The 27085-nt window shown below is 36.8% G+C and overlaps 1 protein-coding gene across 16 annotated transcripts in view; it reads right to left on the bottom strand.

The window, feature by feature from the left end:
- The window catches only part of PHACTR4 (phosphatase and actin regulator 4), a 114209-nt gene that overhangs the window by 34783 nt on the left and 52341 nt on the right, over nt 1-27085 (bottom strand). For 3 of the 16 annotated variants that reach the window (XM_068539289.1, XM_068539283.1, XM_068539284.1), the window contains exon 1: nt 10022-10292. The exons of 8 other annotated variants lie outside the window; for them this stretch is intronic. In XM_068539289.1, coding sequence (XP_068395390.1) covers nt 10022-10030 — 9 coding nt within the window. In that variant the 5' untranslated portion in view covers nt 10031-10292. Of the gene's footprint in view, nt 1-10021; nt 10293-10597; nt 10693-17026; nt 17140-27085 lie in introns of those variants that run through there. 5 more of the 16 variants (XM_068539281.1, XM_068539278.1, XM_068539282.1 and 2 more) reach the window with 4 other exon arrangements.

Below are 27085 nucleotides of genomic sequence, written 5' to 3'. Positions count from 1 at the left end.
GAATATTCTCCAGGACAGATCACATCTTGGGTCACGAATCAAGCCTTGGTAAATTTAAGAAAATTGAAATCATATCAAGCACCTTTTCTGACCACAATGCTATGAGATCAGAAATCAATTACAGGGGAAAAAAAGTAAAAAACACAAACACATGGAGGCTAAACAATACGTTACTAAATAAGCAAGAGATCACTGAAGAAATCAAAGAGGAAATCAAAAAATACCTAGAGACAAATGACAATGAAAACACGACGATCCAAAACCTATGGGATGCAGCAAAAGCGGTTCTAAGAGGGAAGTTTATAGCAATACAAGCCTACCTCAAGAAACAAGAAAACTCTCAAATAAACAATCTAACCTTACACCTAAAGGAACTAGAGATAGAAGAACAAACAAAACCCAAAGTTAGTAGAAGGAAAGAAATCATAAAGATCAGAGCAGAAATAAATGAAATAGAAACAAAGAAAACAATATAGCAAAGTGAATAAAACTAAAGGCTGGTTCTTTGAGAAGATAAACAAAATTGATAAACCTTTAGCCAGACTCATCAAGAAAAGCAGGGAGAGGACTCAAATCAGTAAAATTAGAAATGAAAAAGGAGAAGTTACAATGAACACTTCAGAAATACCAAGCATCCTAAGAGACTACTACAAGCAACTCTATGCCAATAAAATGGACAACCTGGAAGAAATGGACAAATTCTTAGAAAGGTATAACCTTCCAAGACTGAACCAGGAAGAAATAGAAAATATGAACAGACCAATCACAAGTAATGAAATTGAAACTGTAATTACAAATCTTCCAACAAACAAAAGTCCAGGACCAGATGGCTTCACAGGTGAATTCTATCAAACATTTAGAAAAGAGTTAACACCCATCCTTCTCAAAGTCTTCTAAAAAATTGCAGAGGAAGGAACACTCCCAAACTCATTCTATGAGGTCACCATCACCCTGATACTAAAACCAGACAAAGATACTACAAAAAAAGAAAATTACAGACCAATATCACTGATGAATATAGATGCAAAAATCCTCAACAAAATACTAGCAAACAGAATCCAACAACACATTAAAAGGACCATACACCATGATCAAGTGGGATTTATCCCAGGGATGCAAGGATTCTTCAATATACATGAATCAATCAATGTGATACACCATATTAACACATTTAAGAAGAATAACCATATGATCATCTCAATAGATACAGAAAAAGCTTTTGACAAAATTCAACACCCATTTATGATTAAAAACTCTCCAGAGACTGGGCACAAAGGGAACCTACCTCAACATAATAAAGGCCATATATGACAAACCCACAGCTAACATCATTCACAATGGTGAAAAACTGAAAGCATTTCCTCTAAGATCAGGAACGAGACAAGGATGTCCACTCTCGCAACTATTATTCAACATAGTTTTGGAAGTCCTAGCCACGGCAATCAGAGAAGAAAAAGAAATAAAAGGAATACAAATTGGAAAAGAAGAAGTCAAACTGTCACTGTTTGCAGATGACATGATACTATACATAGAGAATCCTAAAGATGCCACCAGAAAGCTACTAGAGCTAATCAATGAATTTGGTAAAGTAACAGGATACAAAATTAATGCACAGAAATCTCTTGCATTCCTATACACTAACAATGAAAGATCAGAAAGAAAAATTAAGGAAACAATCCCATTCACCACTGCAACAAAAAGAATAAAATACCTAGGACTAAACCTACCTAAGGAGGTAAAAGACCTGTACTCAGAAAACTATAAGACACTGATGAAAGAAATCAAAGATGACACAAACAGATGGAGAGATATACCATGTTCTTGGATTGGAAGAATCAATATTGTGAAAATGACTATACTACCCAAAGCAATCTACAGATTCAATGCAATCCCTATCAAATTACCAGTGGCATTTTTTTACAGAACTAGAACAAAAAATCTTAAAATTTGTATGGAGAGACAAAAGACCCCGAATAGCCCAAGTAGTCTTGAGGGAAAAAAACGGAGCTGGAGGAATCAGACTCTCTGACTTCAGACTATACCACAAAGCTACAGTAATCAAGACAATGTGGTACTGGCACAAAAACAGAAATATAGATCAATGGAACAGGATAGAAAGTCCAGAGATAAACCCACGTACCTATGGTCAACTAATCTATGACAAAGGAGGCAAGGATATACAATGGAGAAAAGACAATCTCTTCAATAAGTGGTGCTGGGAAAACTGGACAGCTACATGTAAAAGAATGAAATTAGGACACTCCTTAACACCATACACAAAAATCAGCTCAAAACGGGTTAGAGACCTAAACGTAAGACTGGACATTATAAAATTCTTAGAGGAAAACATAGGAAGAACACTCTTTGACATAAATCACAGCAAGATCTTTTTTGATCCACCTCCTAGAGTTATGGAAATAGAAACAAAAATAAACAAATGGGACCTAATGAAACTTAAAAGCTTTTGCAAAGCAAAGGAAACTACAAACAAGACGAAAAGACAACCCTCATAATGGGAGAAAATATTTGCAAATGAATCAACGGACAAAGGATTAATCTCCAAAATATATAAACAGCTCATGCAGCTTGATATTAAAAGAACAAACAACCCAATCAAAAAATGGGCAGAAGACCTAAATAGACATTTCTCCAAAGATGACATACAGATGGCCAAGAAGCACATGAAAAGCTGCTCAACATCACTAATTATTAGAGAAATGCAAATCAAAACTACAATGAGGCATCACTTCACACCAGTTAGAATGGGCATCATAAGAAAATCTACAAACAACAAATGCTGGAGAGGGTGTGGAGAAAAGGGAACCCTCTTGCACTGTTGGTTGGAATGTAAAGTGATACAGCCACTATGGAGAACAGTATGGAAGTTCCTTAAAAAACTAAAAATAGAATTACCATATGACCCAGCAATCCCACTACTGGGCATATACCCTGAGAAGACCATAATTCAAAGACACATGCACCCCAATGTTCATTGCAGCACTATTTACAATAGCCAGGTCATGCAAGCAACCTAAATGCCCATCGACAGATGAATGGATAAAGAAGATGTGGTACATATATACAATGGAATATTACTCAGACATAAAAAGGAACGAAACTGGGTCATTTGTAGAGACGTGGATGGATCTAGAGACTGTCATATAGAGTGAAGTAAGTCAGAAAAACAAATATCGTATATTAACGCATATATGTGGAACCTAGAAAAATGGTATAGATGAACCAGTTTCCAGGGCAGAAAAAGAGACACAGATGTAGAGAACAAACGTATGGACACCAAGGGGGGAAAGTGGTGGGCAGGGGGGTGGCGTGTTGGTGGTGGGATGAATTGGGAGATTGGGATTGACATATATACACTAATGTGTATAAAATAGATAACTAATAAGAACCTGCTGTATAAAAAAATAAATAAAATAAAATTCAAAAATTCAAAAAAAAAGGAGAATGGAAAGAACTAAATGAAAATGTAAATATAATTTGATGATAGGACTACAGGATATCTGTGCTTCTTCTAGGTTCTTATATTTTGTGTGTGTGTGCGTGTGTGTGTGTTTTTTACAGTGAACACGTATGGCTTTTATAATTGGAATAAAAACAAATTTACTTTGAAAGTGGGAGCTTTCAAATCATGACAGTTAATAAACAAAGTCCAGCATATATATAAGTACACAAAAGAAAACAATTCTTTCTAAACATTAGGTTCCTATAAAAATGAATTATTTCCGGGCTTCTCTGGTGGCACAGTGGTTAAGAATCCACCTGCCAATGCAGAGGACACAGGTTCGAGCCCTGGTCCAGGAAGATCCCACATGCCGTGGAGCGACTAAGCCCGTGCGCCACAACTACTGAGCCTGCGCTCTAGAGCCCACAAGGCACAGCTACTGAGCCCGCGTGACACAACTCCTGAAGCCCGTGTGCCTAGAGCCCATGCTTCCTGACAAGAGAAGCCACCGCAGTGAGAAGCCCATGCACTGCAACGAAGAGAAGACCCCGCTCGCCACAACTAGAGAAAGCTCGCGCTCAGCAACGAAGACCCAATGCAGCCAAAAATAAATTAAAAAAAAAAAAAAAGAATTATTTCCTACATAAAAATCAGTCTGAAGTATTAAGCAAATTAAACCATTCAAGGACATTTTCTTGGAGTAGTGACACATGTTTAAGTAAGTAGATTTGGATCACCCAAACAACAGTTTCTAGTCCTGCATTCTTTTAAGAATACCACCCTTGTTCACCGTGAGTACAATCTTGTGCTAAAGGAGCTAGAGACCAAATTTAACAGTAATCTAAATTCACCAGGTGTAAACTTTTCAGCTGTGGAATAAAGGGTTTTAAAGTATGCATAAATTCTTGATAGCAGTGGCTGATTAGATCTAATTGAAGCCACTAATCTCCATAGCATTCTTGGATCCATTGAAACTATTCAGGCTTCTTACTGTGAATTTTTGTCTGACTTTAAGAAAATTCAATTGCATCACTTAGAAAACTCCAATAGAAAGAAAAACTGATGGATGAATAAATTATACAAGAAAAAGTATACTCAGGTATTGAGAAACCATCTTTTTTATTTTTAATGATACAATTACACCTCAAATATTGTTTCTGCACTCATAAATAAAGGGCTTAGGGAAGTGAATTTGAAACTGTTCATAAGCAAATTTGCACATCAACCAAATATTTGTTCTCAACAATTCTGATTTTATGACCATCTCCCTCCCATTTCCAATTTTTAAAAATTAATTAATTAATTAATTAATTAATTTTTGGCTGCACTGGATCTTTGTTGCTGCACGCGGGCTTTCTCTAGTTGCGGCAAGCGGGGGCTACTCTTCATTGCAGTGTGCGGGCTTCTCCTTGCGGTGGCTTCTCTTGTTGCAGAGTACAGGCTCTAGGCACGCGGCTTCAGTAGTTGTGGCATGCAGGCTCAGTAGTTGTGGCTTGCAGGCTCTAGAGCGCAGGCTCAGTAGTTGTGGTGAACAGGCTTAGTTGTGGGATCTTCCCGGACCAGGGCTCAAACCCGTGTCCCCTGCACTGGCAGGCTGATTCTTAACCACTGCGCCACCAGGGAAGCCCCCATTTCCAATTTGACAGAAGAAATACAGGCTTGGAGTCACATTTGGATACCCCATTGTTTCTATTTAAACTCAGTAAGGAATTTAAAATGTCCTCATGGTCCCTTTCTGTTTTCCTTGAGAACCAAAACAAGGTGGCTTTTCCCTCCTTGTTTCCCTTTGTTTGCCAGAAAACAGGGTGTAGAATGCTGGCTATAGTTTTAGGATTGTGTGTTCCAAAGAAGTCATGCAGCCACAGGCCACTAGGAAAGCAAGTCACAGAGTTGGAGGTCTTGGTGTTTTTTGTAGGGGGTGGAGGTTAGGAGAGGAAGATAGCTAATTACAGTTTGGAGTTTCCAGTTTGAGAAGTACCCTGAAACTATGCCCCGGTGTTTAAACTACTTACTCCCTCCTCCAAGTTGTAGCACCTCACATTTCAGAGGCTTGTTTCTTATATCACATATTATGCAGAGTTCTAGCAGTTTCTTTCTTCAACCCTCAGTTTTTTTCCTGGTCAACATTTAATTCAATGTTTTTTAGTTCAAGTTTAGTTGTTCCAGATGAATTTCTGAGGTGATTTTAAAATAAATGTATAGTCTTTTTAAAAAATTACTTAGCACTTTTCATCTTCAGATAAACTATTTGCTACAGATACATGTTATACCTACATTACTTGCTAGAGATAAGGGATAAAACAGGGTTAACCGGTAAACTTAGTTCATTTGAGAATCTGATTTACAACCAATTAGTCATTCACGATGGAAGGCAAGGTAAGGCACAGGCAATTGTAGTTGACAGATAACTTAGTTTTCAAGATAGCCTTCACTACCCACTCCCCTTCACTAGGCTTAGTAATAAGCAACAAAATTACTGGGACTGTCTTAGTTCCACACTTATTTCTTATACCTTGTCGGGTCTTAAAAAATGTGTAGATTTAAAGTGTATAAAATTCTCTCATTTTACCCCCAAAACTTTTAATAGTCAGTTATTGTCCGAAACTTAAAAATACATAGCTTTGTGCAACGAGATACATACTCCATTATCAAGAGGTACCAATTATCTTTTTTTTTTAAGTTTAAGGTATACAGCATAATGGTTTGACTTAAATATATTGTGGCCAATTACTTTTATAATCTAATGGCTCTGTTTAATTATCTTTTATGCCCATCTAGCTTGAAACAGATATTGCTTTTATACAATCATTTTAACAGCATTAGAACTCTGTAAATGGAGAACACTAATTTATGGTACTTACACTATTGTACTTATACTCATTTTTGCCTTCTGAAAGAGGATTATTATTGAATTTAAAAAACTGTTTTAGAAAACCGCAACAAAATTACAGAAAGCAAAACCTGCCACTAATGAACAAAAGCAGGCTTTGTCTAGAGCAGGCCCATAACTTTCCTTGGAAATACTGCATAGTTCTGACCTTTGGGAAATAGAACTGGGCAAAGCACTCAAGAAGATAGCCAGGGAGAAGGTCTCTCTCTGTACCTGCAGGTACAATTAGGTCTGAGGTTCCAACTCTGGGAAAATAGATCTTCGACCGTAACTGCATCAAGAAGTGATGCTGCTTTACTCTGGCAATTTGATACGTATACTTTTTTGATAAAAGTTCTAAGTTGAGAGAAAGGTTTTAAGGTGAGGTGCCAGAAAATATATTCTCTCATGGAAAAAAACTTTAAACCTATCAAAATTAACTTGCAAGTAGAAAGAGGGAATACACTGTTGTGACAATAGGCCATTCAGAAAATCTACTGAAGCAGAAAGAGGGAATAATAATTTTTGATTGGTATTCAACAGAAAATCCTTTAAGGAGTTCATGACAGAGCCCTAACACTTTCTCTTGATTCCTGGATTGTATGAAGAAAGTATACCTGTTCCTTCTTTCTCAGAAGCATTTATTTTTAGATCTAGATAGGTATGAGAAATGTCTCTGATAATTCTGGTGACCAAATAATGCCAAGTGTTCTTCTTTCAAGTCTCATGAAGAAGTTTATTTTTAATTAATCCATCTATTATTTATTTCTATGTTAATACTGTTCTATAGCTATATTAAAATTTATTCATCCAGCAATCTCCTTACTAACTTTGCCTCCAAATAACAAAATTATTTCTAAAGCACCTTTCCCAAAACCACTCCTATTCTCATGTGGGAGAACACATAACAACAAATTTCAGAGTAAAATGAATCGAATACTGACGGAAAAGGAATGAAGGAAAGAGGAAATATTACAACAGTGGTCCCCAACCTTTTTGCCACCAGGGACCAGTTTCGTGGAAGACAATTTTTCCATGGATGGGGGGGTGCGTGGGGGATGGTTCAGGCAGTAATATGAGTGATGGGGATACGGTATGCGGCCCGGGGATTGGGAACTCCTGTATTACAATATGACATCTTTTAAAGCAATATATTCTTATACAAAGGAAAAGTGGGGAAAAAAGAGGTTAATTATTAAGTGAAAGGTATATGATGGGGGCGGGGGGGAAAGAGCTAGAGAGGGGGAATGGAAAGGTAGAGAGAGAAGGAAAGTTCCAGCCTAAATGGTTGGGTAGAGTTCACTAAAATTCTTGGGACTTCTCTGGTGGTCCAGTGGCTAAGACTCCATGCTCCCAATGCAGGGGGCTGGATTCGATCCCTGGTCAGGGAACTAGATCCCACATGCATGCCGCAACTGAGGGTTCTCATGCTGCAACTAAAGATCCCGTGTGCCGCAACTAAGACCCGGCTCAGCTAAATAAATAAATAAATATCTTTGGTCTTGTGCCTAATTTAAGGACATGCGCTAAATTAGCTGGTTTTTTTTTAGCTGTTTGTTTTAATATGATACATAGTAAAGGATTCTAGTGAACACAGAAACAGCTTTTTATGTTGATTGAGAACTACAAAGTATTATTTGAAAGTTTTATCTCAGTAAATCTTTTTTTTTTTTTTGGCCGCGCTGCACGGCTTGCGGGATCTCAGTTCCCAGACCAGGGATTGAACCTGAGACGTGGCAGTGGAAGCCCAGAATCCTAACCACTAGGCCACCAGGGAACTCCCCACTTCATAGGACTTTTATTAGGGTTATTGGTAGAAAGAAAAATTGATGAATGATGAGTCCTACTTTTTTTTAATCGGCAGAAAAAATTTGAAACTTTATCTGTTGAGATGAAATTTTTTGTCTAGTATATAGATGTTAAATGGGCATTCTTCATAAATATCACCAATCATTAGTACGTTGTACCTGCTTACCCATTTCTTGCTTTTCAAAGACCTTTCATTTCCATCTCATAGATAAATGCCTAGCCTGATTTACATCCTGACTTGTTAACGTAGAACCACCTTTGTAGTAGAAACCACAGGAGAATTTAGTGGCCCAAAAGGGAATTTACCAAATTCAGGAGAATGGTTACCTCTGGGAGCAAACAAGCAAAATGCCATCATAAGGGAATGTAGGCATAGAGAGAGGGGTGGGGTGGGATATAACTCTGTTTTTAATTTCATCTCTTAAGCTGAGTAGAGGTCCCAGAGGGTCCTTTATATTTTCCTCTATACCCTTTTCTAGCCATTGGGTTGGCCAAAAAGTTCATTCGGGTTTTTCCGTAACATCGTACTAATTTTTCGGCCAACACAATGTAAACGATTTCATTAAGGGAAAAAAAACAAAACAACTGAGCTACTGAATTGATATGGACTCAGCCCTGGTGATGAAAGTAAAGTAAGTCAAGTTCTGATTTCAGTCTTAAAAATCTGTGGCTGAATGACTCACTTTGCGATCCATGTGCCTCAGTATCAATAAAACATGAAAAGTACTTTGTAGGAATTTCATCTGGCAAGTTCTCAGGGGAAAACATACTTTTAGAAATGAAATTACATTAAATCATGAGACACATTTGGGCGTGTTACCTGTGTTCCCACATTTTATGGTTTTCTTTAAACTCACTAACATTTTTCATTTCTGGGGGAAAAAAAAGCATCCTGGGACTGAACATGTTTTCTGCTGCTTCATAAACAAAGAGAAGGTATAAGAAGGTATAAATCTTAAAAAAAAAAAAAAAGTATAATGTCAAGAAATGATTCACAGGCTTTCCCCCACTTTGTTTATATTTAGGAAGCCTTTAATGAATATCCACTTAAATCTATCTTTCCCACCTTTCCATCTTCATTTTATACAAAACCGCACAAGGTTGGGAAAATGAGTCTTTTTAGTGACAGTGGACTTCCATTTCACTTATACGCTTTGAAACTCTGGCTACACTTATCAGCCTGGTCCCCAGCTATCTCTGAGACAATAACACTTCAAATGCAAAGCACTGCTTTCAGAAATGTTTACACCAAGTATTGCCTTATGAGAAACGGAAACACCAGCACAATGGAAAAAGCCTGAGACTTATTTGGAAAATGTATAACTCAGTCTAAAAAATTAAGTCAAATCTCAAAAATGGTCCTGTCGGGAATTGCCTGGTGGTCCAGTGGTTAGGACTCTGTGCTTCACTTCAAGGGGCCTGGTGGAACTGGTCGGGGAACTAAGATCCCACATGCCGCAGCCAACAAAACAAAACAAAACAAAACAGGTCTTGTTTATAGAAGTCAACAATTCTAATTCTATACCACATGTATGTATCAGCTGCCCAAGTCCTGCAAAAGAGCAGTAAAACACCATTGATTTCTAAACATGAGTTCCTGTAGCACTTATGTTCTGCAAGGGCAAGAAGTTAACAGATGGTTTACTAGCAATATTATCTTTAAAAAGTCCAAAAGGATCCAGTAAAACGCAACTATGAGTGGTAAATTAATATAACTGAATGAAAAATTAACTTATTTTTCATTTATTCTTCACAAAGTGATAAACATCCCAAAGTTAAAAAATCAAAATCCTCACATTCAAATTCCTATAAAATAGTCAACTTCACCTACAGATCTGCCTTGCCTCTGTCAAGATTTTGTTTCTTTGCCTTCTATTACTCACCAACTCCATCTGGATTTACCGGTCTGGAGATGTCAGCTTGCCCCATGATTATGTTGTCTGATGTGTCTCACAACAACAAATTGTCCCCGATCAAAGCGAACTTTTCTTAAACGATAAATCCACATAAGGAGGGAACATGCACTCCTCTCTCAGTGTCACCGCCAGACATCAGGAAATGGCAGGAAGTCAGTTCATCTGCAGGAGTTTCTGTTTCCCTGTATCCCGGACAAGGCACTGGTGTTCCTCACAAATATGTCTTCACGCTGGCTCTCTTCACATAGGAATGCCTGTCATTCCAGAGTGCACACTGTGAAGAGCTCAAGTGCAGGAAGGGGAGGAGACTGCCAACCACATTCTAGCTGCTGAGTGGTACAGCCCTCAAAGTCCACACCTACTTTTTCTGACACTGAGCTGGGTTACAACTTTCCAGACTCATAGTCACAAAGAAAGGGAGGCTGCTCAAGAGTCTACGAAAGAATTTGTAAATTTAATCACACAAAAAACATCAGGGTTATGCGTAAGCAGGCCGATGGGAGCAGAAGTCCATTCAAAGGTACATTTTAGATACAGGCTTACCTCAAAATCAGACCATTCTGACATTTCACTGCTTGCTCTAAAACTGTATTTTGTACCTGTGAGTGGCATACTCAGAGCAGAATGAGATCTGTGTACTGGGAATTAATAACATTAGGAACAATATTTTAGAATTAAATATACCTTTTCTTTTTTTTTTTTTTTTAAATAAACCTTTTCTAAAAATAAAAAGAAATATTTCTGAAAATTTTGCTTACTAAAATAGTAAACTTGAAATCAATATTTGTAAGGTATTATGCAATATTTCTCTTTCTGCTAAAGTTCAATAATGATCTTGAGGAATACAAAACTATAGGGAGTGGCCCTACGTGCTGCATATAATACATAGGCAGTATCAGCGAACCACATGCAGCAATGGAAGGGCCAGCCTGCATGCTGATTTTTCTTTTTTATTCAGATATAACTTATTTATATACAGCCATATAGATAAATATTAAGGATATAGCTTGATGAATTTAACATCTGAAGGTAAAGGGGGAACTAACAATTTTGAGCACTATATTAAGGACTTTTATACTGTCTATGTCCTTTAATTATCAGCACAAGTAAACAGGCATTGTGAAGAATATATTATTTACCCTATTATCAGATGAGAATAAGGCTACTGAGGTCAAATCCTGTGTTTGTCAAAACCCTAATATTCCATTAACAAATGACAGCTACCCCTAAAACCGAGCTTTTAGTTTAAAACTTTGTTCTCCAAACTGAGATTCTGGAAAGATTTCTAGTATCTGGATTTTTCCTTTGCCTTTCCTTAGCACCTGTTCCTCTTTCCCCATTATCTTATCTCTATTATCTGCTTTTGGTTAAAAAAATAGCGAAGGTAAGGAATAAGAAAACGACAATGCTAAGGCATCAGTAAGAAAAAAAAAAGTGTACACTTGGGCAAAACTCAGTTGTTAGTACTGGTAGTAGTAAAAAAAATTATGATATTGACCATTAAAATAGGAAAGAATAAAAGGAAAAAAACAGCAAAACTTTACATTAAAAGAATGTTCCACTCTAAGAATGTCAAATTCCTTCTAAGCTGGCCCTTACATTTATTAGCCTAAAAGCAGATCATGTGCAAGAGCACCACCCACTACTGTAAAATGGGGAAGCAAAAGGTGGCAAATGCACTGCCCAGCACCTAGTAGGTGCTCAGCATACTGTAGTTATCATCATCATGCAGACAATACAGCATATCGTTTAAGAAGATGAGCTTTGGAGGCAGACTAAAATTTTAATTCCAGATCTATGACTAGGTGTTAACACTAGGCAAGTTATTTCACCTCCCTGAGCCTCAGTTTCCTCATTTGTAAAGTGGGCATAACAATACTTACCGGTACAAGGCATTAAATGACATGAACAGAAATAAAGCACTTTGTAATGTGCCTGGCACATGGAAAGCTCTCAATAAATGCAAGCAATACCTATCACAGCTGTTACAGTAAAAAAAAAAAGTCAAAAAAGGAGAGGGCAGGTCAGGGGCAGCCAGACGATGGTACATGGCAGAAAACCCAGTCATTACAAGGAGCTTAGTCAGAAACGGAAGAGGATGACATTTCTGTACCATGAATCCAGAGAGCAAACTGGAAGAAGCAGTCCAGGGAGGAAGTCTGAACACAATCAGGTTGGTGCACAGAAACATTAAGCAGATGGAACAGCCCAGATGTGTGTATTGTCATGAATTAGTTCAAACCAGGCACATTAAACACACATACACATACACACACACACACAGAGCCCAGAAACAGTATTATAGAATTTAGTTCATGTTGACAGAATTATACAAGAGTAGAACAGATAGATTTAAGGATCCTCATATGGCTGCTGTTTACCACCTGCCAAATTTAAATGTCCAACTTGACTTGGCTCACTGCTGATCTTGGGTATTTGAAAGCAGCAATAAACTCAAAGATTAAAAAAAGGATTCTTCGTGATCATTTGGCTCAATCTCCTATTCTTTACAGAAGAAGGAAATTGAGGGTTCAAGAGGTTAAATGCTTTGCTCAGAGACAGGACTAAAACCCAAGTCTCCTGATTCTAACTCCAGGACTCACTTTGGCTCTTGTATAAATGGCCAAGGCAATATTTATTTCCTAAAGATATATTCATTTCCCAGGGAAGTTCGCACTCTACAACAATGACAAATCTCTCAGAGATTCTAATTCTGTCGCCTATGGACCAAACCAACACATGTTCCCTAACCAACATGTTTCAGTTTCATTTTAACAATCAATATTTACTTTGTGCTGACAAAAGCAGACAAGCAGGGAGAGGGGAAAGTATTGGCCCACTGATGGCTTTAAAATTTAACAATAAGGCCTTATGTTCATTCTAGTTTTCCATGCACTACAGTTTAGAAATGCAAAGGTAACTCTCACTTCAACTTTATAAGAAGTAGACAACTCTCTCTTAAGTGTCACCTAATAAGATACTCTCTTTTTAGAGTACTTTTCTTCCACAGCTTATTGCCTCAAGGAATGGGGCAAGTAACCGATTAAAATTTGTGAATCTCTTCCTATTTTATTTAGGGAAAGAGCAAAAAAGGCCTTATAAAGTTTAATATGCAAAGGAATCTAAGTTACAGCTTAGATTTAGATAGCAATTGAAGTCCCCAACCAGTCTCATTTTATCGAAGAACTGTTTCTAAACAAACACTGCTTAACATTCAAAACCTTTAGTGACACTTACAATTCCAAAACTTTTTGTTGGCCAGCACATCAGACACTAACGTGAGAACATGCTTTATATTGTCAATAAACAGTTTACAAGATCAATCACAAAAGTATAATGCTTCCATTTAAATGTACTTTTATGCTGAGGTACCAATATAAATTGGCTTACCTAGGAGAGTAAGCTCTTTGCTATTTCAATTACATCTCCCTCAGCTTAATTCAGCATACCACTTTAAGTCTGAGATGTCTCAAGGAGGTGAGCTCTAGTGAGAGGTTGGGAAGAGAGTCACTTTCCTCTAGGAAAGGCTGACCAACAGAAATTATTAACAGGTCACACAGATACATATTCAAGTAAAAGACTAATTTTCAACTTCTTTATATATAATTGAGGGTGGGAGCAGCTTTCTATTCTTTATTCCACCATCTAACTCTAATCTAGTCTGGCTGGCTCTGAATAGGAGATAACATCCTACAATTAATAACCTATGTCTCATTTTCCATGTGGAAATTAGAATGCCTTGCTAGTCACTTGTAAACTCTTCATTGTCTCATCTATTTGTACAAACCACTCCCTTGGCCTGGAATTTCTTTCCCAGATCCATCTAGGGAACTCCTACCCATCCTTTAAGAATTGGCTCAAATGTTGCTTCCACTATTAAGAGCCTTTTCTTAGTCACTCAAGCAGAATTCAGACAAAGATTTCCTGGTCACTGATTATGTGCCCAGCAATGCGCTGGAACTAAAAAGAATAGTTTTTGTCCTTAAGGTGATTACAGTTCAAATAAGTAGGATCGACAATAGAGCATGATAAGTACCTAGGTGCTATGCAAACACATATTGATGGGGCTGGGGGCATCTAGCTTTCTCCTGAGAGATGAGAGAAAATATCTTGAATTAAGTGACTTCTAAAATCTGAGAGAGTCAGTCACAGAAGGAATACCAGAGGTGAGAAAAAGGTAAGGGCAGCAAGAGATAAGACTGGAGAGGTAAAGAGCTGATCATGACTGATGGTGCCGGATTATCACCCTAAACTGCAATGATCTTCCGACTTCTCTGCTGGGCAGGAACCATGATGTGTTTACACTTAAGCCCTTAGTGCCTGGCACGACTCAGTGCATGGTCGACATGCAAAAAGTATTTATTAACCTTGAGGACAAGGGAAGAAACAGCATTCCTCAACTTTAAGCTTTGCTCACAGAATCTGGTAGCAAAAGACAGTTAAGGCGAAAAGTGCCACAGACGAAGGCTGGAAGAAATGTCAAGACCACAGACTAGTTTATCATTCCAAACAATCTTGAGAACTACTGTGAAACTCTCAATTCTGTGTGAAAAATGGCATGCTTATGATGGTTTTTGAGAATTTACTGCTTTGCAAGTCGTAATAACTTTCAAAGAAGACAAATGTGTCAAGTGAATGTTTACATAAACCCTCATATAATCACGACTGCTAGGCTCAAGATCCTCAGCAGAAAGCACTTCTACTCCATGTGAACTAGCCGGAAGAACAGGCTGAAAGACAGAGATTAAAGTTAAGGGGGAGCCCCTGTACCACCAGATACTCATCCCTCTTACTCCCAGTGACACTGGTTTCTTTCTGTGGCTGGCTCATTGGAGGCAAAAAATGAACACACACGCCGCCTATTCTACATCAAATACTGTAACTCGTGTCCCCTGCCTACCCCCACTTCCAGAAGGAAGCATGGCTTACCAACGGAGGAAAGCTTTCGAGGCTTTGGAGTTACATACACATAACTGTAAAATTTCAGCTTTTCCATTTGCTGATTAGGTGACTCTGAACAAGTTACTTAACTTATATGAGATAGAGATAATTACTCAGAGTTTTTGTGAGGATTAAATAAGAGAAATCTCTAAATTATAGTCTGATGACTGAAAGTGCTTAATATATTTGGATCCTTCTCACCTCACTTAGATTCTTCATATAAATGACTCCCCCCCGCCACCGAATGCTTACATTTAAGTACCACCGTTCCTTAGGAAAAAATGGGGAAGTTCTGCTATGCCTTTACATCACAGTAGCTATACATATGGCAGGCATGAAGTAATGTATACGTTTACAAACCTACAGTATGTTGGACTGTGTTTATGGGAGAAAGAAACTGAAATTATGCCAGCAGGACTGCTTTCAGATCCATGGAATAAGAGACCTCAGGCTAGGAAATTGGAGCTACAGAAATTCTTTTTGCTTTCTCTTAAAGTTTTTGTTTCGAAGACAATAAATTCTTAAGGATGCTCTCTAGTGGTCAGGAGATGTTTCTAGAACTGAGGAGTTAGTTATAAAAATTATAGTAAACAGGAAAGTTTCAGTTAAGAAAGACAAAAGGTTTCTCTCTGATTGGGTTAAGGGATTAGGTAGTTCCTCAGAGTACAGTAGAGTCAGTGGAAAAGGTAGGCCTAGATGAAAATGAGAATTAGCTGAATGGGGGACTTCCCTTGTGGCTCAGTGGTTAAGAATCCGCCTGCCAACGCAGGGGACACGGGTTCGAGCCCTGGTCCAGGAATATCCCACATGCCGCGGAGCAACTAAGCCCGTGCACCACAACTACTGAGCCTGCGCTCTACAGCCCACGAGCAACAACTACTGAGCCCGCACACCACAACTACTGAAGCCTACACACCTAAAGCCCGTGATCTGCAACAAGAGAAGCCACGGCAATGAGAAGCCCATGCACCACAACGAAGACCCAACGCAGACAAAAATAAATAAATTAATTAATTTGTTAAAATCTTAATTAAAAAAAAAGAATTAGCTGAATGGAGATGAGAAGAAGTGGAAAAAAAAACTGAGCAAAAAGATTCACAGGTTGTGTGGATGAGGGAAAAAGGGAAATGAGAAGAGGATACAAATGACATTTATCAAACTTTAATCCACTATGTGACATCAGGCACCTGAATCAAATTATTGCCAAGCTCCCTTCAGGTTCTGAAATTCTACAGCAGAGTCAAACTAACGACAACCAATTCAGTGTTCTGTTTCAAATAATGGTTCCAAGAAATGTTTTATTACGGAAGAGAACAGTGGTCATGGTGCACTTTATATAGCTAATCCAACTCAATGCTTGCCATAGAATGCAAAATAAGTGCTTAATGAATTGGGGTATTACTATTGGGAAACCACAATCCTCATTTATTCGTTCCACAAAAATGTCCTGAGCACCTCTAAAGTATCAGTTATTGTTCTAGGTGTTGGAAACACTGACTGGATACAAAGAGGGAAAAATCTATGCCTTCTTTCTAGTATGTTAGATGGTGATAAGTGCTATAGAAAAAAAATTATTCAGGGAAAGGAAATAAGACGGGCTGAGAAAGAGGGTGCTAAATTATAAACTGTGCAAGCAGAAGGGCCTCATTGGGAAGATGACATATAAACAAAGACCTGAAATAAACAACACATTCCTCAATTAACGTACTAAAAGTAAATATTAATTACAACTATAGTATATTTTAATGACTGGTCAGTGAAGTAAGGGTTATCAAATGGGCTGCTCAGTTCTCAAATATTTAAAGATGTGCTGTCTAATACTGTGGTCACTAGTTACGTATGATTATTTATATCTATATTAATATTTAATACATTTATACTAAACACAATTTGCAATTCAGTTTCTCAGTTGTACTAGCCACATTTCACACATGGCCACCACACTGGACGGTGCAGATCTAGAACATTTCCGTCACTGCACAAAGTTCTATCAGATAGGCCAAACGCAAAGTATTTTTAAAGCACACTTACAAGTCTTCCAGTAACAATGCAAAGCAGAGTATTTCATCAGCATGTGGTATCTATTTTCCATGGCACCAATGACTAAACACCAACTACTAGAGGCAGTATACTCCGAAGGAACACTGACAGTAAAAAAAAAAAAGTTTCCTTTTATTCAGTCACAAACTATTGAGCTATTTATACTCACAATCTTTGATACTCTTACTTTAACAGTTGAATTACTGTTTCTTTTCCTAGTAACACTTAAGTAAAGTCTTTGACTATTAATAACAACTCAAAGCTCAAGGAAGGATGGTTTTATTTCAATTTAAAGATCTACTGAGAATTATATCCATTTGTTACCAATTGAAAATTAACCACCTCCATCTTACTGTCTGTCCATTTAACATTCTATGTACCCCAAATAGTATTTTTTCATGTAGTTACAATGAAAGTGATTGAGAAATCTTAATCTTAAAGAAAAATATTTAATAAAACCACATGATATTCATAAAAACTAAGTCCCAAGTGGCCTCTGTCTACTAAAGAACCTGGAGGTATCAATGATGTGTAGAAACTAACCAGTCAGAAATCAAGGAGCTGCCCGTCACAGGGCTTTGAAACACTGAATGTTCTCCAGTAAAGTGGCATTCATTGTTGATGACTCAGAGATGACTACTAGTCACTGCCACGTCTCTCCTTCCTTCTCTCTCTTTCATAACTCTTTCTAACTCATTTGGTTCTCAGTTTCACTTTTAGACAGTGAGAAAGAAATCCAAATATTACCAACACTCAGCCACATATCCAGTGGAAATACAATAAGTCTGATGATAGCTATAACATTTGTAAAAATTATTCAGAAATTTCTAACAAGAAATCTCCTTAAACATTCTTTTCCAGTACACGTGCAGGAGAATACAGACTGCATCTTCTACTAAATAAAAATTCTGAGTAATGAACACCTGGTTACACTATGAGTCAACAGTAATTCCACAAAAGAACAAAGGATGACCATATAAATGGTGTTTCTATCAAACTTGCTCCAGTCAGTAATTCAAATGTACTTTATTCTTCGTTTTTCATGTAAGAAATACCCATCTCTTTTATACCATTCTCTTCCCTCAAAACTCTCAAACTTTCACAACCACAGAACCTAGGAGGTGAGGTACAGGAGAAAAAAAAGATTATGTATATAATTTCTAAATTCAAAGAGAAATAGTGTTTTGGATTATACATACCTTTGCTTCTAAATCTTGTAAAAAAAAAAAAAGTAACAGTGAAACACATTAACACTTTAGGAAAACAATGTATGAGGTCAGAGAAAATATGAACAACCTGTCCCTTTGCTCATCTGTCTACGTTAAAGCAATGAGCCCAATCCTAATTTAACCTTTCTGAAAAGCTAATCTTTATTAGTGCTACCGGGTCTATAAAAATGTAGTCACCAAATAAAACCATCCAAGATGCAAATCTGATTACTGTTTTTTCAGCCTAAAAATAAGTTCCTTTGTTGAAAAAGCCCCAAATCAAACAGGATCCAATTAGCTATTAAACACTTTACCCATTCTCATCTTGTTCCCAGGTTTAGGCACCAAGAGCCTTCAGAATACCACCTACCCTAAAATCCAAATTGCTGACAACCAAGTTTGTTGTGTTGATTTGTAGTGAATGAAAAGAAAAAAAGATAAAGGGCTAAAATGATTCTTCTGGGATTTATTCACTTGGGACAAAAACTCTTCTATATCCTTAAACAATTTTATAAACCCCAGTTTGACAGAATTTATTTGTGGATCACAGCTTTCAAATGTGACATCCTTGTATGTGTGTTTGGGACAGTAATGATTTCCTTCTTACCTGACTCCAGTTTTGTCCCTTTCTGATCTATTCTCAACAGTGGTACCACCATGACCTTTACAAAAACACAAATCTGACAGGGCTCTTCACAGCTTATTAAAAATCCTTCAAGACCTGGCCCAATGTCTATCTTTCTTTCTTTCTTTTTTTTTTTAAAATTCTTACTGGAGTATAGTTGATTTACAATGTTGCGTTAGTTTCAGGTATACAGCAAAGTGAATCAGTTATACATATACATATATCCACTCTGTTTTAGATTCTTTTCCCATATAGGCCACTACAGAGTAGTGAGTAGAGTTCCCAGTGTTATACAGTAGGTTCTTATTAGTTATTTTATATACAGCAGTGTGTATATGTCAATCCCAATCTCCCAATTTATCCCTCCCCCCCTTCCCTCTTGGTAACCATAAGTTTGTTTTCTACATCTGTGACTCTATTTCTGCTTTGTAAATAAGTTCATTTGTACCATTTTTTTAGATCCCACATATAAGCGATATCAAATATTTGTCTTTCTCTGTGTCTTACTTCACTCAGTATGACAATCTCTAGGTCCATCCACGTTGCTGCACCAATGCCTATCTTTCTGTCTAACCTTTTCTCTCACCACTCTCCCATGCCTGCTGTCTTTAGTCCTATTCCAAACCACCTGGAATTCTTAAACGATGATATATTTGCCCAGGTCTATCTATCTATGCATCTGCTCTTCTAGCTGCCTAAAATGTCCTCTCCCTCCATTCCTTAATCTGGCTAACTCCCACTCCTTCAAAATTCAGTTTATGTTTCACTTCCTCTAGGAATCCCTCCTTGAACATCTACCTTTCTATACTTAAGACTGAATTATGCACCCCTTCGGTACTCCGAAGTCACCCTGTATATACCTCTACATATAGGGGTATAAATCACTTTTGTTAAAATTATCTACTTACTTATTTGTCTCTCCTACATTCTTTGAACAGAAATTGTCTTTATATCCTCAGCTAGTAACATACTTCTCAGCACACAGAAGGCATTCAGTAAATATTTTTTAAATGGAGGGAGGCAAAGGGAAAGTAAGATCTTTCACTAGTTTAGCTTGTTAAGTGTCCCTTTCAGGTTATGGAGTATTTGTGTTGGGAAACATGCCAGGCCTGTAGGTACTGAACATACTATAATAAATCACTGAACAGTTTCATGACAAACAGGAAAGAAAAAGACAGATATAATTGAGATTATCTTGCTAACTTAGCTATGGGTTGCATGTTACCATAAATTCACTTCCATAGATGCTTACAGTGACATAATCTTTTAATTACTGTTGCTTTTAGACTTATAAAAAACTGATTTAAAAAAATAGCTCTACTTTTCTTCTAGTTCCTAAGAGAAACAAAAGGACTAAAGTAGCATCGCCAGTTTTTAATCACTCAAAGCTGATTTCTGGTCTCTGCTTCTTCTCCCCTTCATTCCTGTTTTCTGGTTTCTGATCATTTCATTAAATGGTAAAAGTTTCCATCAAACAAAAAGAAAATAATACTAAACTCAAAATGACTTACTGTTACATATGAACATCTCTAACAAAAGATCTGATGAAAAAGAAAGCTAAAGCTTAGAAAAGGTAAATTAAGTTCAACTTCCTATGCATTCCTTCTCCCCATTCTCTATGGATAATAACAGCTAACATTAATCGACCATGTATTATAATGCCAGGGACTATTCTAAGTGTTTTGTTTTGTCTAATTCTTACAACAAGGCTATACGAAGGATACCATTTATTATCCCCATTTAGTAGTTGAGGAAACTAAGTCACCCAGGGGTAAACCTGTCCAAGGAGTTCATAGCTAATCAACGGCAAAGGTAAAGTTCATATCTAAGTAATCTGGATGTGAATCTCCATTCCCAACTACTACAAGATAGTCTGTACTACAAAATGGACTTTGAATTCACACAATACTTCCTAGCTGTTTAGATAAGAACACTTATTTTTAATATAAAAACTTTAGGAGGTAGTACTTTAACAAAAGTAAAATTCAGGTACAGACAGTTACGTGAAGTGCCCAAAATGACAATGTTAAAATTAAAAACACCAACAATTTGTTCTCTTAGCTTACCCCTGATATTTCCAGTATGACTACCAAAAAGAATGATGTTTCTTATCTCAAAATCAATTTTTAAAGGAATTACTTAGAAAATAAGTGAAAGGTCTAGAATCAAGAAAAGTTGGTTATATGGGATACAGACATTTCTACTACCCCTCGAACCAAATCTAGAACAAAAATACTTCAGTCCCAGTACTGCATGAGAAACCCAAATTACTGAAGCACAGGTTTACACCTTTAACCCACATGTATGCTACCGGGAGCAATCATTATTAGCAATGTACAAGTGTGCTTCACCACCAGGTACTGTCTATCCATACTCCCTAAGGTACTTAGGAGCCCCTAGTTTTTCCTATTTCTCCATGTTCACCAAATTTTCCTGTTAGATACGAGACAAAAACAATTAAAACAAAAAAACTCTACTTAAAGTCATCAGTATTAAGCTGTTCAAACAACACAGATATAGAAAAGGCAATATAGATGCTATAAAGCTAGTTTTGTTTTAATAATTTCCTTAAGTACAAGTCATGTTGAATAACATGGCATGAAATTCCAATAACACAATTATTTTTATCTGTATAAAAACACTTATTCATTCTGCCTAGCATTAATAGTTTTTAATCTCCTCTTTGAGTGATGAAACTATATCTATATCTTATTCTTTTTTTAAAATTAATTTTTATTGGAGTATGGCTGCTTTACAATATTCTGTTAGCCTCCACTGCACAACAAAATGAATCAGCCACACATACAGATATCCCCTCCCTTTTGGACTTCCCTCCCATTTAGGTTACCACAGTGCATTAGGTAGAGTTCCTTGTGCTATACAGTATGTTCCCATCAGTTGTCTATTTTATACATAGCATCAATAATGTATATTTGTCAATCCCAGTCTCCCAACTCCTGCGTCCCCACCCCTTTCTCCCTTGGTATCCACACATTTGTTCTCTACGTCTATGTCTCTACTTCTGCTTTGCAAATAAGATCACCTATACCATTTTTCTAGATTCTGCACATATGCCTTATTATACGATATTTGCTTTTCTCTTTCTGACTTACTTCACTCTGTATGACACTCTCTAGGTCCATCCACGTCTCTACAAATGAACCAATTTCATTACTTTTTATGGCTGAGTAATATTCCATGTATATATGCACCACATCTTCTTTATCCATTCCTCTGTTGATGGACATTTAGGTTGCTTCCATGTCCTAGCTATTGTATGCTGCTATGAACATTGGGGTGCATGTGTTTTTTTAAATTATGGTTTTCTCTGGGTATATACCCAGTAGTGGGATTGTTGGGTCATTTGGTGAAAGTATATCTTATTCTTTCTTTTTGTTTGTTTTTTTTGTCCTTCATGGCAGCTAGGGCAATGTGCCTAGGAAAATTTATTAAATGAATTAATGAATCATTCAGCCAGTCAATCACCCATCCATCCGCTTTTTCACCTTTTGATTGGTTAGGGTATGTAGTGAGTATGACAATAAATTACAAGCAAAACCAACTGGACTTCACTGTAACTAATGTTAAGCTACTGGCCCTGGAGGCATTATGAGATTATAACTAGAAGTAACAAGCACACACCAAAGCACTTCACCCCAGCAAGAATGTCTTTTCTTTGGTGCCACTTTTCTCTTTTACTATTTAAGACATAATTCCTATGGGTTCTTGCTATTCAAGCCCTTTGATTATCCAGCTCTGTACTGAAGAGGGAAAAGACTGACCTGGGGTGGGGGGCGGGGTGTAAAATGGACAAAATAAAGCTGCTAGACCCATCTGCTTTACACCATTTAAATTCTTTTGGGAGATCAAAGAAGAAAAACAGAAGATACACAATCATCAAAAGAAACCTAAATCTGAAATTTTATAATGTTTAAATAGTCAAATAAAATGTAGTATTTATTTAATATTCTCATGCAGTGAAAAAAAAGAAAGCTGTAGCTACAGACTGCAATCTGATATGATATCACTCTGGCTACCAAGAGATACACACGCTAGTTTGATGAGGAAAAAACAAAACACAAATCTTTGGGACTTCCCTGGTGGTCCACTGGGTAAGACTCCACACTCCCAATGCAGGGGGCCTGGGTTCGATACTTGGTCGGGGAACTAGATCTTGCACACCTGATGCAACTAAAGAGTTTGCATGCCACAGCTAAGAATCTGCATGCCGCAACCAAGAAGCCTGCATACCACGACTAAGAGCCTGTATGCCACAACGAAGATCCTGCATGCCGCAACTAAGATCCGACGCAGCCAGAATAAATAAATATTAAACACACACACACACACACACACAAATCTTCAATGAGGAACTGAAGGCCATCAACATCATTCCACAAGGTAGTCCATTATACTACTATCCCCCTCTTTTAATGGAAGCCTCCATTACGGGGTGTGTACGTGTGTGCACATCTGTGCGTGTTTTGGACTCCACTGATGTTTCATGTTGCAATCTTGTAAAACCTACCCTGCCTTTGAATCAAGTCAAAGCTCTATCATGAAAGGCTATTTTTAGTATGATAGAACTCTAGAGGCCCAAGAAGCCATCCACTGAGGTTGTTTTGAAACTAATGGTCCCCTGCCTAATGGGAAATGTTCATACAAGTTTTATTACCAACTTTTAAATCCCACTGATCATACTTAACCTGAATTTGAAGTAAAGTTGAGGAAAAACATTTATTTATATTTTTATTTTGGCCGTGCCATGGGGCTTGCGGGATCTTAGTTCCCCGACCAGGGATTGAACCCGTGCCCCCTGCAACAGTGCAGAGTCTTAACCACTGGACTGGCAAGGAAGTCCCACTCATCACTTACTATTAAACCATAAAAATCTCAAAAACTTTAAAGTTTTCTTTTCTTTAATAAAAATAATACACACTTTTAAATCTGAATATGCCAATACACTGTGCTGTGCACACTGCTCTTTATCAAGGTTATTTCTTTAGGTAAATGGGTAGACGGACACTAATAAATTTTCTTATTTCTTGATGTAACGCCTTTATTTACTTATCTATGATAGCAAATTTCTAGTTTTATAAGTTATATACTTTTCTTATTAAGATCATTCATAGGTATTTTATAATTTTGGTTGTTGTAAATACTTTTAATCCCCTTAGTTTTTAAGCTATAGTTTATTCTAATATATATAAAATTTTAACGATTCATTTTTGAACATTTAGTTTGCATTTATCAGCCATGTTACTGAATTATTTTTCAGTTGATTCTTTTGGGAATATTTTTCTGAAGAGAGAATAATATTAGCCAACAGCTATGTACTTATTTTGTTCGTTATTGGAAACATACCTCTAATGATTGCTCATCTTACTGCACTAAGAACCCCCAAAATAATGTTAAATAAAGTAACAGCGGGCATTCTTGTCTTGTTCTTGCTCTAGCGGACATTTCTTCAATATTTCACTGGTAAGTGTGCTAGTGTCTCTTGGTTTCAGATAGCTGTTCTTTATCATATTAAAGGATTATGTAAGCATAGTATAAAAGAAAAAAATGAACTAAAAGGATATACACAACATTCATGTTATGGGTTGTCACTGGAGAGTAGTGGTCAAAGGAGATTATATGTAACTTTTATAAATATGTCCTCACGTTACCAATTTTAAAATCAATTGAGTAGAAATATAGGTGCTTGTTATTATTTAAATATTTTAGAATAAAAATAAATTATCCTATTCTTAGTGTAATAAAAGCTTTGAGTGGAATAGTTGAATTTTATCAAAAATTTCTGTGATCAGTAGAGATAAGCATATCGCTTTCCTCCTGTTTTTTTGACTTACCAATGTACTAATGTGTTATTATTTATAGTTTCCTTAATACAATACTTAGATCTTGAAAGAATTCCTCTTGGTTATATTCCTTTAATATACTGAGAGATCTGACATATCCAATGGGGAAAAAAGCAGTTCTAATCAGTATGTTAAAATAACTATATAGCTATAGTAATATAGTTATCTATAACTATATAGATAACTGCTCTGGAAAAAAACATGGAAGTAAATATATCAAAATATTATCCGTAGTTACCACAGGGTGGAAAGATCAAGTGTGACTTAAATTTTTCTACTTTACACCACTTTATATTTTCTGGAGGAAATATGTATTGTTTTAGAAATCAGAAAAAAATGTAATAATGACTTGTTGAATTTAATCTGCAAGTACTTTATACAGACTTTCTACAACTATATCCATTAAGTGAGATAGGACAAATTTCAATTTTCTTTTTGCACTATCTTTGTCAGCTCTCAGTTATCAAGATTTTGCTAATTTTATAAAATAAATGGGTGTACTTTCTTTTTCTCTACAGTGTGTGATATAGCATTGTAATTATCTGCTTCTTCAAACTATTAATGAAACTGTCCATAAGACTCACTGGGGGATTTCCCTAGTGGTCCAGCGGTAAAGAATCCGCCTTTCAATGCAGGGGACACGGGTTTGATCCCTGGTCGGGGAACTAAGATCCCACATGCCGCAGAGCAAATAAGCCCACGTGCCACAACTACTGAGCTCGTGCACCTCAACGAGAGAGCCCACGTGCCACAACCTACAGAGCCCATGCACCCTGGAGCCTGCGTGCCACAACTAGAGAGAGAAAACCCGCTGCCACAACTAGAGAGAGGCCTATGCACCACAATGAAGAGCCCACGTGCTGCAACAAAAGATAGCGCATGCCTCAACAAAGATCCCGTGTGTTGCAACTAAGACCCGACACAGCCAAAAAAAAAAAAAAAAAAAGAAAAAGAAAAAGAAAAACAAACAAAAAACAACTCACTGGGCTTAGATACATTTTAACATTTCGACCATGCCTGTTAGTCTATATGGGATTTTCATGTCTTGAGTCACTTTAGTAAATTATATTTCCCTAGAAAATTACCTATTTAATCAGGAATTTACTAATAAAGGTGTCAAAGTATTCAGTGGACAAAGGAGAATATTTTCAACTTCATATCATATCCAAAAGTTAACTCGAAAAGAATCATTGACCTAAATGTAAAACCTAAAAAGATAAAACATCTTGAAGGAAAAACAAAAATACCTTTCTGACCTTGAGTTAAACAAAGATTTCTTAGAAGATAAGGAACACTAACCAAAAAAGAAAAAATTGGACTTCATCAATTAAAAACGTCTGCTAATAAGACAAACCACAGGCTGGGAAAAAAACATTTGTGTAGTAACACTTATAAAGAACTTGTATGTGGACCATGTAAAAAACTCTCACAACTCAATAATAAGAAAATAAGCCAATTTTTAAAAAGATCAAGATCTGAACAGACATTTCATCAGAGAAAAGATATGGATGGCAAATAAACACATGAAAAGTTACTCAATATTATTAGTCATGAGGAAACTGCATATTAAAACCACAATGAGATACCGCTATACACCTATTAGAATGGCCAAAATCCAAAACACTGACAGCACCAAATGCTGGAGCAATAGGAGCTCTCATTCATTGCTGATGGGAACACCAAATAGTACAGCCACTCAGGAAGACAATCTGGCAGTTTCTTAAAAAACTAAACATACCCTTACCATACATTCCAACAACTGTACCCCTTGGTATTTACCCAAATAATTGAAAACTTACATCCACACAAAACCTACACACAGATGTTTATAGCAACTTTATTCATAACTGCCATAATTTGGAAGCAACCAAGATGCTCTTCAGTAGGTAAAGGATAAATAAGTCATGATACATCCAAACAATGGAATATTTTTCAGTGCTAAAAAGAAAAGAGCTATCAAGCCACGAAAAGACATGGAGGAACCTTAAATGCATACTACTAAGTGATAGAAGTCAATCTGAAAAAGTTACGTATGAAAAAGCTACTGTATGATTCCAACTTTATGACATTCTGGAAAATTAAACTTAAAAGCTTTTGCACAGCAAAGGAAACCATAAACAAGACAAAAAGACAACTCTCAGGATGGGAGAAAATATTTGCAAATGAAACAACAGACAAAGGATTAATCTCCAAAATATACAAACAGCTCATGGAGCTCAATATCAAAAAAACAAACAATCCAATTTAAAAATGGGCGGAAGACCTAAATAGACATTTCACCGAAGGAGACATACAGATGGCCAAGAGGCACATGAAAAGATGCTCAACATCACTAATTATTAGAGAAATGCAAATC

Source organism: Eschrichtius robustus, chromosome 3 (genome assembly GCF_028021215.1).
Source record: "Eschrichtius robustus isolate mEscRob2 chromosome 3, mEscRob2.pri, whole genome shotgun sequence".
NCBI lineage: Eukaryota > Metazoa > Chordata > Mammalia > Artiodactyla > Eschrichtiidae > Eschrichtius > Eschrichtius robustus.
The sequence above is the reverse complement of the archived record's forward strand: the minus strand, read 5'-3'. Positions and strand labels throughout refer to the sequence as shown.